The sequence below is a fragment of the Macrobrachium nipponense genome, chromosome 5, assembly GCF_015104395.2.
Source record: "Macrobrachium nipponense isolate FS-2020 chromosome 5, ASM1510439v2, whole genome shotgun sequence".
NCBI classification, from domain to species: Eukaryota; Metazoa; Arthropoda; class Malacostraca; order Decapoda; family Palaemonidae; genus Macrobrachium; species Macrobrachium nipponense.
This window is the reverse complement of record NC_061107.1, coordinates 144,266,652-144,281,492: the sequence shown is the minus strand read 5'-3', so window position 1 is coordinate 144,281,492 and position 14,841 is coordinate 144,266,652. Positions and strand designations below refer to the sequence as shown.

General features: G+C 41.7%; 1 protein-coding gene across 1 annotated transcript in view; it reads right to left on the bottom strand.

Moving 5' to 3' along the window:
- Nucleotides 1-14,841, bottom strand: part of LOC135215704 (myotrophin-like) — a 32,634-nt gene that overhangs the window by 15,358 nt on the left and 2,435 nt on the right. The window contains exons 2-3 of the mRNA XM_064250662.1: nucleotides 5,160-5,273; nucleotides 3,898-3,981 (exon numbers count right to left, since the gene is read on the bottom strand). Coding sequence (XP_064106732.1) covers nucleotides 3,898-3,981; nucleotides 5,160-5,273 — 198 coding nt within the window. The remainder of the gene's footprint in view (nucleotides 1-3,897; nucleotides 3,982-5,159; nucleotides 5,274-14,841) is intronic.

The window sequence follows — 14,841 nt, the reverse complement described above, 5'->3', positions numbered from 1 at the left end:
GAGGACATGAACTGCTCTATAGAGGCTAGGGTGCCCAGCAGGCTCATCCACTCCTTTGCTGAGCAATCTTGAAGGGCTAGTAAATGGTCCACCTACTGAAGGCACAATTCCACTCTTCGTAGGGATGGAATAGCCCGAAAAGCCACCGAGTCTATCCTCATCCCCAAATAGACAAAATCCTGACAGGAGACTAACTGTAACTTCCTCAAGTTTATCAGAAGTCTCAACTCCTGCCAATGATGGAATTTTCTGCAAGTCCTCTGTGTATTTCTTCTCTGAATGTGACCGAAGAAATCAATCATCCAGGTAAAGAGAGACTTTTATCCCGACTAGATACAGCCATTTGTAATGGGGGCTAAGATGCAAGTAAACACTTGTGGGGCTGTCGAAAGTCTGAAGCACAGGGCTCTGAATTGGTACTCTCTTTGAGGACGAAACAAAGAAACTTCTTAAAGTCTTGGTGAATTGGGATATGGAAATATGTATCTTCCATATCAACAGACACCATTCAGACAAAAACACTAGAGTGCTTACATCTAACACAGGTCTCAAGTCCCCTGAGGCCTTGGGGACTTACTAATACTAGTCAGTTGTAAAACTCCGGGAGTTAGTGAACTACTACTAACTCTGTGGCCTTCTTCTGCAAGTGACAAAACTTCTCTTGACAGGGAATTAAATGTCTGAATTTTCCGAGTAGGCTAAAGCTATCGGAGCTGAATAAAGGGTGGAATGCTCTCGAAAGGAACATTGTAGCCTTCTCTCAACACTACGATCCAAGGTTCTGCTCCTCTTGCTTCCCAGTTCATCCAAACTGGCGGAACCTTGCTCCTGCAGGTGCACGGAGGACTGCCCCTTCACTTCTTTGCGGGGATTTTGGAAGAGGATTTCTTAATGGTTTAAGGATTAAGACGTACTCTTCCCCCAATCTAAGGAATGACAGAGCTTCCCCTGCCAGAAAGGGCTGAGCGTGTGCAGGAGGAGAAGGGTGTGAGTTAGGAGTGGTAAAAAGAGAGCGCTTGGTTGAATGAGAGAGAGAGAGAGAGAGAGAGAGAGAGAGAGAGAGAGAAGAGAGAGAGAGAGAGATGAGAGAGAGAGAGAGAGAGAGAGAGAGAGAGAGAGAGAGGTCCGGGGTTGACTTCATCTGAAGGTCAGAAGACACTTGAATCACTGTATCCTCAGGAAAAAGGTGTTTACTATCCAGAGGAGAGTAAAGAAGGGTGGACCCTTGTACCAGAGACACTCCTTGGTAGTGAGAGAACACCAGAGTTCTCTTCTTCAGAATGCTCAACGTAAAGGGAGAAGCCAATTCCAGGGGACTGTCTCTGATACCTTTATCAAGATAGGAAGTTACTTGTTAAAAGATCCGTAAAATTCCTCACCCAACACCAAACATTCCTTGATTTTGTGGCCCAAAGCTCCAACAGTCCAATTAAGGAAGGCCACTATTACAAGCATACGGAAGATAATCTTAATAAGATGGTCTAATTCCGATGCTGAAAACATTATTTGTCTGTCGAAAGATGTGACAGTGGGAAATTAAAGTTAACTTTTTCCTGTTACCTCTTATCAGAGAGCCAAAGGTTATTTTCCTTCATTGCCTTATGAGAAGAAAAGGAAAGAACTAGATAAGCAACTTAGACAAATCTACTTGATTATCTCTTATATATGAAGACACTGGCGAAGTTGAAGCTACTGGCGAGAAGGAGTCGGAGAAATTCGCTAGAAAATAGCGAAGAGGCAACTTGTAGGTTGTAGGAAAAGTCTCCTTATCTCCTTCTTCCTCTCCTTCCACCAAAGAAACAGGGAACAAGACTGTTTGCGGCTGGAAAGGAGCATTGTGCTTCATGAAACCTCGGCGAGAAAGAATCTGAAGAATTTGCTACAAAGTAGCAAAGTAGTGATTTGTATGACATTGGAGACGACTCCTTATCCCTTGTTCTTTGCTTAAGGTTGAAGTAAGGGAGCCAAGCGAAGGAGCAAGTGGTAAAATTTAGGGGCTAGTAGCAGGAGAGAAAAAACATAAAAACTGGAATAGAGTATATTCTGACTAAGTGTCCATGTATCACTAGAAAAATGATACTTTTATAGCAAAATAAAGTTTTATTAGTACCTACCCAGCAATTATATAGCTGTAGATACTACAGCTATACAATTACTGAGCAAGTTACACTAATAAAACCACTTGAACATCTGTGTAGCTTAAAATATTGAGGACTTTGGCACCACTGTTCGTTACTAGGCGCTTGGCGCTACTGGACACTCGGGGGCGCCAATGGACGCTTAAGGGGTGCTAATGGATGCTTGGCACTGCTGGATGCCCGGCGCCACAGGATGCTTGGTGCTGCTGGGTGCTTCAGTTAACTATAAGATTAATGGAAGACAATCTTAAGTATAATATATGACTAAAGACCGGATCAGCCAGAATAATTTGGCGCCAGGTAAGCTAATGCTTTAACGGCAAGTGTAACTATTTTGTCAGTCTAACTGCATAACAGCTGTGTTCCCTTAACCGTTTTCAACTATACAGCCCTCTATAGGGATGTTCTCTCTGTAGTGGGTTCTTGTACGTTTACGATGAAAGTTGCTTCCTATAATTAATATTTATTCTATTCTTGCTTTTACTAGGATATCAATAAGTCATCCTCCGAAAGCCTATCATGACTAACTCTTTCCTGCTAAATTACACCTGTCACTTATAAAAATTCTGTACAGGAAAGATTGATAAGTGTTTAAATTTATTGTAATATTGTTGTGATAGCGAACAAGCTATTAAGCGAAACTGGTGAAAAACTTGTATCAGAACTTTATTATTAACAATAAAATACTAATTCTGCAAAAACGCTTTGTGGAATTAAAATTCAACACTAACATCGTTCTGGTATGAATGCAATGTTTACATTATTATGCTTATTAACTCAGCAACTATAAAGATGATTAATCAAAAGATTGCTACTGAAATGGATTATCGAACAATGTCTAGTCGGTAACAAGCGTAAACATCAGTCCAACAAACCAATGTTTACATATCATAGTCAGACACTCGTCAAAGAGTAGTTAACTAATTAAGTGCAATTTTGCTGTAAATGCAAACTAATGATGCACTACTTCAGTATTATATATATATATATATATATATATATATATATATATATATATATATATATATATATATATATATATAAAAAACTCATCCTGAATCTTTCGGACAAAGCTATTCTAATTTCGGTCTGTATAACGAAATCTGGTAAATAACTGGCAAAAAATTAATATCTGCTGCCGACACCAGATGTTTACACCAGGCGTCGCAGAAACGGAATGAGCTAATTGGTTGTGTTGTTCCTAACCTTCTCGCTAGGGGGACAAGACTAGTGTCACCTACACACTTATCGATGTCGCTACCGCAAAATTGGAATCTATACTGCTGCGAATAACAGAAACTATAGGTATGTAATTACTAGGTTACTGGGTAAGTTGCATAATTAAAATACTGTATTTTCATATAATTTTTGTGATAATGCTCTTTTTGTGATAAAACTATTAAAAAACTCAGGCATAAGCATTTTTTGAGGTTTTTGTTTCAACTATCAAAATAGGCAGGTCTAAGCCTTTTTGGAGGGGTTTTAAGTATTCGCGGATTTTAGCCATTTACGTGCGCGCGTGTGGTAGTGGTCTGGTAATCATCCCCAACAAATACGGGTGTCTACTGTAATGTAACTACAAAGCACAATACCTACCTCAAGATTACCTTGCCAATACTGTACAAATGTTTATAATACAAACAATAATAATGCAAGTAATCTGTACACACACATATTATGCACTCTTTGTATAAGTATAAATACATTCAAAGACACAGAACAACATACATTCAAAGATACAGAACAACTATGTACTCACGGCTTCTAATAAAATCTTAACACACTGTGTATGTCCTTCCCAAATAGCTGCTAGTAATGCACTTATACCATGTTTATCTGTAGACTGAAAAAGAAATAAAAACATGAACATAAAATAGTTTAGGGACCTATTTCATTAATTTTTTTTCAAAAGGCATTTCAAGTTTTAAAAACAAAAACGCCCAAGACCTGAGATGTTCAAGCATGCTTTGGGCCCAAACAAGAAATTTCTATGTCTCTAACTCAGACAAACAATATATTCTTGATGTACTAAACTAATTCAGCCAAGAGATCATTCACTACAATGAAATTTTATCTATTTTTGTTTCTGTTGGCTTACACCATTTAGCTAAGGTAAAGATAATTTTTCATTATGAGTTGAAGTTTAACAACTTTACTATTAGTTTCCACCACTATTTAACAATCTACTGAAGAATGAACTCCATGCAGATGTCTTTCCTTTTTTGTATGAATGACTTTGTAATCTAAGTACTGTATTTAATAGTTTGTTTTATTAAAAAATTGTAAAATTATGAAATTTCTTATGCTAGTAGAGTGATAGAAATAAAAAATAAGATAAGTAATCTGTTAGATTACTGAAGATGAATAATTTTTTATACAGTTTAATCATATTTAAAAGATATTCTGAGACTAAAACAACTTCAAAAACATAATGATCACTATAGTCTGCAGCAATTATGTCTGATTTAGTTTTAACCCGTACTTTTCAGGGCTACTTGTGGTCCAGCATTTCTGCAAGTCAGGCACCCAGTCAGTTTTGCTGATCTTGGACCACTGGACTCATACTGACATGTTCGTACGTATATATGCACTATATACAGTATCCACAAAATTGCTGGTGTCATAATAACACATGCTATGGCACTGAAATTATAACAATAAAACAAAAATCAAGGCCAAAAAATTACATCAACAAGTCCAACTAACAACCTAGTGTGGGACCTTTAAAAGCAGTGACTGCAGTCTATAAATGCTGTATCCTACTTTGGGGATAACTAAACAAAATGAAAATAATTGATAGCCATGACATGTTACAGTTTAATTATCTAATTGACCAAAAATGAATGAATAAAAGTAATGATGATGTAAATGATATAAGGAAATGGTGAAACAATGAGTGAGAAAAATGTTAAGTGACAATAAAGAGGGAATCTTCTTCTATGCTAGTCTGGTGATTGCCCTTCGAATGAATGATGACAATAATTTTTACATAAAATTACAAAGAACATGATCAATACTTACATCAACATTTGCACCTTTTTCTAATAAATATCTAATTACATCGGACTGGCCATAATCTGAAGCTAAACACAAAGGAGGTCGACCTTCTATAGCAGTGTTAACATCCGTTCCTTGCTGTGAAAACAAAAAAATATATATATATAATAAAAAATAAAATAAAAAATTATGTAACTTGCAGAATTCAATTTGTATTGTTGTGTTTAATCTTAAACCCTTGTGGACGGGTAACATACATATATGTTTACATATAGCTTTGGGGTACTGTCCGGGTAGCATGCATATGTTCAAGATTTGGTGCCATACAGTTTGAACGAATTTTGCAGGAAAAATGTTCCTAGTTCTGTATATAACTATTGGCAACTCTTCAGATCACCATATAAGAGTTGGAGCTGAGCTGAGACACCTTCAGTCTTGCTTGAGGTGGTAAGGGGAAATGTTGTCACAACTTCCCATCCAAGGATGCATCGTAAATACTTTACAATAAATATGCTATGAATCTGTCTCAGCTGTAATTTTAGCTTGAAAAAATAACATAAAAAAATATTAGAAAGAACACATACATATAACTTTTGTAAAACTAACTTTTATTTTTTACGACTGTATTAGGGAAATGAGGCCTGCAAGCGGTGGGAAATATTCACTTTCAACTTCCCATGGAATGAACAGATATTTTTTTTAGATTTTTTTTTCTTATACCATGAGAATGGATTTTTTTTTTTTAGTTTTTCTTTTAAGTTGACCATCTTTAAATTTAGCCCAGTCATGGGTGTATGCATTAGCATACATTAGCTGGGACTGTGTGGATTAATCTGCTTTTTTAACAAAGTTCTTTCTGAGAATACCTTAATAGTGTATGGCATAAAGCAATATTTTGTAATAATTTGGAAAATTGAGCCTAAATTTGAAATCATGAAATTTTAGCATACTGTAATAATAATTTTGAAAGTTAGCATTGACCTGATAATTTTGAAAATACTAGAAATCTTTCAGCAATTTCAATGTTTTATAAGTCACAAATATTTGTTCTGCTAATAACTTTATTATTATTAGGCACAGTTGGTTTACCAAGACTGATTGTTTAATACATTGAATATTGCCTACACAGTGGCTTGCATGGGTAAAATGATGTCCTTTAGTGTGACAATACATTATTTTCATTCTCATACATTCCCCTCATTCTCTTCCCACTTAGGTAGCTGACCAAATTCTCCAATACTTTACTTAGAAAACCAACACTGTGTCAACAAGTAATAGTCAAAATCAGCTAAAATAAGAAAAATTCCATTGAATTATATTGCTAAATCAAAACCAATGGCCAGTGTCAGTCAAGCTTGCTCTTTTATGGTGCTCTGCCTTCAAGTAGGTTCACTTGGTCTCCAACAGACTTACTGTTCAGTCAACTTCTTTGATTATTATTATCCCAGACTGAAGTCATGTAACATAATACCGATTTGTTTTAATGTTTATATCTACCTATTATTATTTGATTTTGAAAATTTGGGCTGTCAAGCACAACACCGGAGCACTTTCAGACATCCATTGCTTACAGCAGCCAGTTTTAGCTGAAGTACAGGGGTCTAAAGGTGGTAATCAGAGAAAACATACTAGCTGCACTAAGTAACGCTGTAATAATAGCTAAAGGGTTGGATAGCAAGTTGGAAGTAAGGAAGCAGGAATGACAGGAAAGGAAAAGGCTAAAAAGTTGGTGAAGCTACGAGTTGAAGAGATGCTACAAACACCTTTTAGTAATGCCAACAGGGCACCACATGATAAAAAAAAAAACATCTTTTACAGATCACCATTAAAGAGGTCCTGGATGGAGGGAATCGTGAAAATGAAATTTTCATTATTAAAATGAAGTTTTATTGTAGTGTCTTACCGAACAATTATAGAGCCGTGATTTCCACGAGCGGCAGGATACTAATTCAAATTTAGCGCGTCGGCGTCGCCAACACTGGTGGTGATGACGTCATCTCCCTCCACTCGCGGGAGAACAGGTACAACTGCCCAGGTGAATCCAATTCTTTCTGCCCGTCCGTCCACCTAAGGGGAGGAGGGTGGGTATAATCATAATTGTTCGGTAAGTATACAATAAAACTTCATTTTAATAATGAAAATTTCATTTTTATTGTAGTGTCTTACCGAAAACAAAATTATAGAGCTGATTACACATTTATGGGAAGGTGGGATTCAGTGGACCACTAGTATTTTTAAATGGTTACATTTATTGCAATACCAGTAAACACTCAAGGTGTCTGTTGTACCTTACCTTGTAAGAGAGCTACAGCAGACTGTTACTGCCTCTGGTCGGTGCTCTTCTTACTATTGTAGAGGAATTGGAATTTGACCAAAGTTAGCCTCTACAGGAGTGGAATCCTTCCGTAGTTCAAGCGAGTCAAGGCTGACTGACGGAGGATAGTAACAACAAAGATTGCCCTTGCCCTGGGCTAAGACCAGAAATTCAATCATACAAAACATTTGTCACCAACACCAGATTTAAAAACATATATACCCAACCATTGTAAAATCTGACCTAACAGACTGGTGAGTATCCCAGGTACTCAGTACCCCCAGCTTCCCTTGAACTCGACAACCTATTCAAGGTGAAAAGTTAGCATAGAGGTGACGACCCTGTGCCGTTTCTCCCAACACCATGCCAGAAACCGCCACCGACCTAACGTTTTACAATTCTCGAAAACCGTTTCTATCTCTTGAGATAATGACTCGCAAAAAACCGAATTCGATCTCCAGAACGTGCTCTGAAGAATCGAAGCTAAAGATAAATTCTTTCTGAATGCTAAAGAAGTTGCCACTGCTCTAACCTCGTGAGCTTTAACTCTCAGAACGGAAAAGATTGTCGTTCTCGGACTGCGAGTGAGCTTCCCTGATAAGCTCTCTAATAAAGAACGATATAGCATTCTTAGAGAGAGGACGAGAGGGATTTTGAACCGAGGTCCAGAGCTTAGAAGATTGTCCTCTAATACCCTTAGTGGCAAACAGATACTGCTTAATAGCCCTGACTGGACATAAGAGCCTTTCTTCCTCCTCATGTCCAACCAAATCAGATAAGTTCCTTACCACAAAAACTCCTCGGCCATGGATTAGAAGGATTCTCATTTTTGGCTAGAAAGGTCAAAGATACCGAAAATACAGCATTGCCTTGAGAGAAACCGACTCTTTTGTCTATAGCGTGCAATTCGCTGACACGCTTAGCAGAAGCTAGTGCAATAAGAAAGAGTGCCTTCTTAGTCAAGTTCCTGAGTGAAGCCGACTTCAAAGGCTCAAACGGTGGCCCCATGAGGAACTTAAGCACCACATCTAAGTTCCAAGCCCCTGTATCTTGCGGGAGCTTAGTGGTTTCGAAAGACCTAATGAGGTCCGACAGATCTGAATTGGAGGAAACTATCCAAACCTCGATGTCGAAAAACCGAAGAGAGCATGGCTCTATATCCTCTGATCCTCGAAGGAGCCAGTTTCTTAGATTTCCTAGAATAGAAGAAAATCTGCTATTTCTGTTAAAGAGGTCGCAGAAGTAGAGACTTTAGCACTTCTACACCACTCTCTGAAGATTCTCCACTTCCCTTGATAGAGTTTGTTAGAAGACTCTCTCCTACAACGAGCGATAGCTTCTGCAGCTCTTCTTGAAAATCCTTTCGCTCTGACAAGATTCCGGACAGTCTGAACCCTGTCAGAGCTAGAGCGGACAAGTTTTGGTGGAACCTCTTGAAGTGAGGTTGTTTGAGAAGCCACTTCTCTGGAGGAAGAAGTCTGGGGAAGTCTACTAACAACTGGAGAAGGTCCGGGAACCACTCTTTCCTGGGCCAAAAGGGAGCGATTAACGTCAGTGGTTACATTGCTGTGCGACATGAACTTGTTCAGCACCTCTCTTATTAGACCGAACGGAGGGAATGCATAAGCTTCCAGACCCGACCAATCCAACAGCATTGCGTCCACCGACCAAGCTAGAGGATCTGGGACTGGAGAACAAAAGAGAGGAAGACGGTTGTTCCTTGATGTCGCGAACAGGTCTATTGACGTCGTCCCCAAAGGCGCCAAAGTTTCTGACAAATCTTGTTGTCCAAAGTCCACTCCAGAGGTAACACTTGCTGTTGACGACTTAACCTCGTCCGCCAGGACGTTCATCTTTCCCGGAACAAATCTCGGGACTAGCTGAACCTTCGCTTCGTTTGACCACAGGAGGAGATCCTTGGCTTACTTTGTACAGAGGAGAAAGACTGAGTCCCCCCCTGTTTCCGCACGTACGAGAGAGCCGTGGAGTTGTCGGAATGCACTGCCACTACTCGACCTTCTACTAAGCTCCGAAACTGTCTGAGCCCCAAGAAAATTGCTAACAGTTCCTTTACATTTATGTGGAACTTCTTCTCCTTCTCCGACCAAGCTCCTGAAGTCCGTTGATTTCCCAGTAGGGCTCCCCAACCTGTGTCCGATGCGTCGGAAAAGAACTGTAGGTTCGGGAGGATGGGTCGTAAATCTAACCCTTCTTCCAACCTTGCTCGAGAGAGAGCCACCACCTTAGGTCCTCTTTTATTTGATCTGTGACAGGAAAGGTAATCGAGTCTGATTGTGTCTTCCTGCACCAAGAGGCTCTCAGGAAAAACTGCAGAGGTCTCATGTGCAGATCTTCCCAACGTCACAAATTTCTCCACTGACGTCAATTTGCCCAGGAGCCTCATCCACTGATTGGCAGAACTTACCTTTTGTCCAAGAACTCCTGAACTGTCTCCAGACAGCCTTGAACCCTCTTCGAGGACAGAAAAGCCCGAAAAACTTGAAGCATTCAGAATCATCCCCAAATAAAGGATGCTCTGAGATGGAACCAACTGGGACTTCTGTTTGTTGACCAGAATTCCATAACTTTTTCTGCAAGATCCAGAGTTGTTTCCAAGGTCCTTCATGCACCGACTCTCTGATTCCGACCGGAGAAGCCAATCGTCCAGATAGAGGGAGATTCTTACTCCTAATATGTGCAGCCAGCTTCCTATCGGGGATAGAACCCTGGTGAAAACTTGAGGAGCGGTCGCTAGTCCGAAGCAAAGCGCCCGAAACTGAAACACCTTGCCTTCGAACATGAACCTCAGGTACTTCCGAGATTCGCGATGTATCGGAATGTGAAAATAAGCGTCTTGCATGTCCAGAGAGACCATCCAATCCCCCTGTCTGATGGACTCCAGAACCGACCGAGTGGTCTCCATATGAAATTTTGTTTTCTGGACATGCAAGTTCAGGGCGCTCACATCCAAAACCGGCCTCCAGCCCCCTGATGACTTGGGAACTACAAAAAGGCGATTGTAAAAGCCTGGAGGAAAATCCCCTTCTATCTGTTCTATCGCTTCTTTGAGAACAAGCGCTTCCACTTCTGCGGCTAGCGCCAGAAATTTGTCTGAGCCCGGAGAGTATGCCTGGCATGGAATTGGCACAGGAGGTGAGAGCGAGGGAGGTGAAACGAGAGGAATACGATAGCCGAACTTGAGTACTTGCACTACCCAGGCTTCTGCTCCTCTGTTTTCCCATTCCTCCCAAAACAGAGCCAGCCTGGCTCCCACTGGTGCATGAAGAACCGAGCTTTCATTTGGAAGGTTTGTTAACCTTGGCCGAGGCCTAAGACTGAGGTCGCAAATTCGACTTCGGCCGAAAGAAGCGCTTGGGTTTTCTCCCTCGAAAGGCACTTGGGCCAGAGGAGAAACCGAAGGAACAGTCTCCACAGGAGCTTTAGGTCTCTTAGTAGACTGTGCCAGTAAATCCGAAGTAGATTTCTTATCTAGCGCAGACGAAATTGACAACACTACATCGTCTGGAAAGAGGTTATCTTTCACAAAAGGAGCGAACAAGAGAGCAGACTTCTGTTGGGAAGTAACCCTTTTAGAAGCAAAGGAGCACCAAAGTTGCCTTTTCTTAAGGGTACCAAAGGCGATGAGCGAAGCTAACTCATCACTCCATCCCTAATGGATTTGTCCCGCACAGGACAGAAGACCAATCCAATCCTCCGCTAACTCCTGAGAAAGAGAAGGACAGTCTTCGATCTTGGCCGCTAAAGCGCCAATAGTCCAATCAAGGAAGCTAAAGACTTCCAAAAGTTTAAATTGATTCTTTACAACGTGGTCCAACTCCGGCGCTGTAAAGAAAACTTTCGCTGCGGCGAAAGCAGATCTTCTAGAGGAGTCGATTAAACTGGAGAAGTCTCCCTGGGAGGAGGCAGAAACTCCCAGAGAAGGAGCTTCCCCAGTTACATAAAACCTATACCTCTTACGAAGCAACTTAGAGGGAGGGTAAGCCAAAAAGAGCCCTTCCCTAAGCTCTTTTCATTTTCAAGACATCCATTTCTCAGTCTCTTTCAACGAATGTCTAACCGCTTTAGATAGAAGCAGTTTTGGGAGGAGAGGGTCTGAAGTTTTCCTCCTCATCAAAAAAGTCGAAGTTGGGGAGCGCGGAGCCGCTTTCTCAAAATAATCTGGATAAGATACCAGAAGAAATCGAAGGAGACGAGAATAACACGAGAGGTGATGTGAATCCTCCTCCTCTACTTCTTCTTCATTCTCCGATACCGCCGAAGAAGTAGACGGAACTACAACCTGATCTGAAGGTTTCGAACCACCCTTGGACTCATTCATCCAGTTGGTTAACATCTCTAACTGCTTGCGCAAAGGCGCCAGAGACGAATCAACAACAGTTAACGTAGGTTTTGGAAGAGCCTAAATGTTCAGCAGGAGGCGGAAAAACTACTTGCGCCTCGCTCGGAGCGGCCGAAATTCGAGGCGAAACAGGCGCATCAGGCGTAACAGACGAAAAAGCGCCTAAAGAAAAACCCTTAGAACTGCTAGCTACAGCGCTAAAACCACAATCTCTACTAGTAGATGGAGCCGAAAAAGGCACAGATTGAGGCGACGAACGAGCCGCTAACGGCCGCGGTGCAACCCTACTCTCAGGCTCCTTATACCGCTTGACTGGAGGAGGCGAAGAATCGGCGCCTGAACGCCTCTTTAAGGGACGCGAAACGGGCGAATCTCGCCAAGAGCGCCGCGCGACCGGAGACGAATCGCTTGAATCATTCGAAAGGCGTCTGACCGCAACACCTTTCCACGCTTAACCGAGCCCTGTTGAGGCGCAACAGGCTCAACAAGAGAGGCCCTGTCTGTGGGCAAATCCCGATCGACTCCTTGGACTTCCGGTATCTTCTCCCCGGTGCGGGGGAGCTGGACAGTGACCTTTGTCTAGGAGACGTGTCAGGACAGACAGACGCACCCTCAACTAACACTCTTACCTGAAGCCGCTTTCTCCAAAAACGTCTTAACTGAATTACCAAGTTGCAAAACCGTATTCGCTAGTACCGAAAATTTCTGATCTAACCTCGATTCCAGACTGGCAATGGTGTCGGAAGAAACTACACGGGAAGCCGGAGAAGTGGGATTAGTAGGAGGAATAGGAGGTGTAGTTAAAGGAGACATAACAATTTGAGGAGAAACAGAAGGAACAGATGCATCGCAAGACGAAGCAGAGCTAAGTCTACTTTTCCCTAAGCGCTGCTTTTCTAATTCTGTCTTTAGCTAATTTCTCCGAGTATGAACTAAAAAACTTCCATTGAGAATCAGTCCAATCACTACACTCGTTACATGTTCGATCTGCTGAACAAACCTGTCCCCTACACTTAACACATTTAGTGTGAGAATCATACTCTAACTTGGATAATCTAGTTTTTACATCCTGAGATGCAAAACCTAACTCCCGACGGACTAGAATCCGACATGGCAACGCCTAAATAAAAAGCAAAATAATAACAACGCCAAAAAAGAGTACTTCACCAATTCCGAAGATCAAATCCACAAGAAAAAAAGCGAAGCAAAGTCATCCAACCGCACCGACCACCGATGTTCACCGGACGCCGGCAGGAAAAGAATTGGATTCACCTGGGCAGTTGTACCTGGTTCTCCCGCGAGTGAGGGAGCTGACGTCATCACCACCAGTGTTGGCGACGCCGACGCGCTAAATTTGAATTTAGTATCCTGCCGCTCGTGGAAATCACGGCTCTATAATTGTTCGGTAAGACACTACAATAAAACTACATCTTAAATCTCTCATCAGAAACAGTAAGAGTTCTGTTTTTTGCCAAATACTCAGAAATAAATGATAACTCGAGAGGATTTCCCAATCCTCTGAGTGTCTGGTATCATATGAAAGGCAATACAACTGCAACAAGCTATCCAAAGTCTAATGTTTAAAGAAAATCTTGAGAGAACATCTTCGTCCATAGACTTCCAACAGGACTCATATGATGCTTCCTTTATTCTGTGGGGTATGAGAGTCTCATCTTACTACACAGGCTGAGGGCCCCCTTGGTGGGGAAAACTCTGAAGCTCCTAATGAGTATTTTTAGCTATATGAAGAACTATCTATGCCCCACCCTTCAGCGTAAGTTCTAGCTCATGGCATAGTGACAGCCTTTTACCATAGGATCTGAAAAGAGCCCATTTTAAAGAAAGTGGATAAGGAAGTCTACAGTCTGCTGAACAGAAGCTTCAACCTGAGAGAGACCAATTACAGTTGATGGGATCACTTTCCATACACAGCACCTAAGGATCTCTGGAGGCATCCAAGACATCTGCACAGTCTTGTAAGAAAAAACTCTATCAACTATAGCAGTTGGTTATATACAGGTGAGGCAGGGGGGCTGCACAGAGAATCTCTTTGGTCCTCAAACAGAAGAGCTAAAAGATTGTGATACCCCTTGAAAAGGAACTAAAGAGGGCCACCAAGGTCAATCTCACATCCAAAGTGATAATCAATTTATCACTCAATGAATCAGACCAAAAGATGGATAAGCTTAAGACATCCAAATCGTCCCAGGGATGCTGAGGTCTTCCAAGGTAGCCCAGGGATCTGGACAGATGGGCAAAATACCAGGAACTTCATAGTATTGCTGTGGTGTACAAGTTGATCATTAATGTTCCCACAAAGCTTGAAAAGCCCTTCTGCTGTGCAAGGATGTAGGGACCACTCTGTCCCATTATATTTCCTTGTTGGCTGGGCTGATATGCCAAAACATTTCTCCTACCCGCAATATACATGGCTGCGAGCCTGAAGGTATGGCGAACTGCCATTTATTCATTTGCATGACGAACTGAAGGTGAAGGGAGACTGTCCTCCTGTTAGGTGATGTGTACCACTTAGGTCATGTTGCCACTCATCAGCATGACAGATTGAAGGGGGGGGGGGGGGGGGGGGGGGGGGTGTGTGTGTGGCCTAAGCTTCTTCCAAAACATAAAACTTCCATTGGCCCGTCAAATAGGATAATCAGCTTGCTTAATCTGCTAAAGCCCAGAAACCACCTGATCCACAGATCATTGTTAACCCCTTCCAATCATCATGAACGAGTGGAAATCCTGGCAGCTAGAACAATGATTTTGCCTACAGTACCTGCCCAACTTGGACTGTAGTAGGTACTTTCACGATGGACCATCTGGTCCTTTTAGATCTTAGCCGTAGGTTGGGTCCTTACCCAAGCCCAAGGTCTCCTCCGAGTACATTGGATCATCTGTTGCAAAGCATGTGCTAGCTTATTACCTCAGACCAAGCCAAAGGAGAATGAAAAAGAAGTACAGGCAGTCCCCGGGTTACGACGGTCTCGGCATACGACGTTCCGAGGTTACGACGCTTTTCAATTACATTC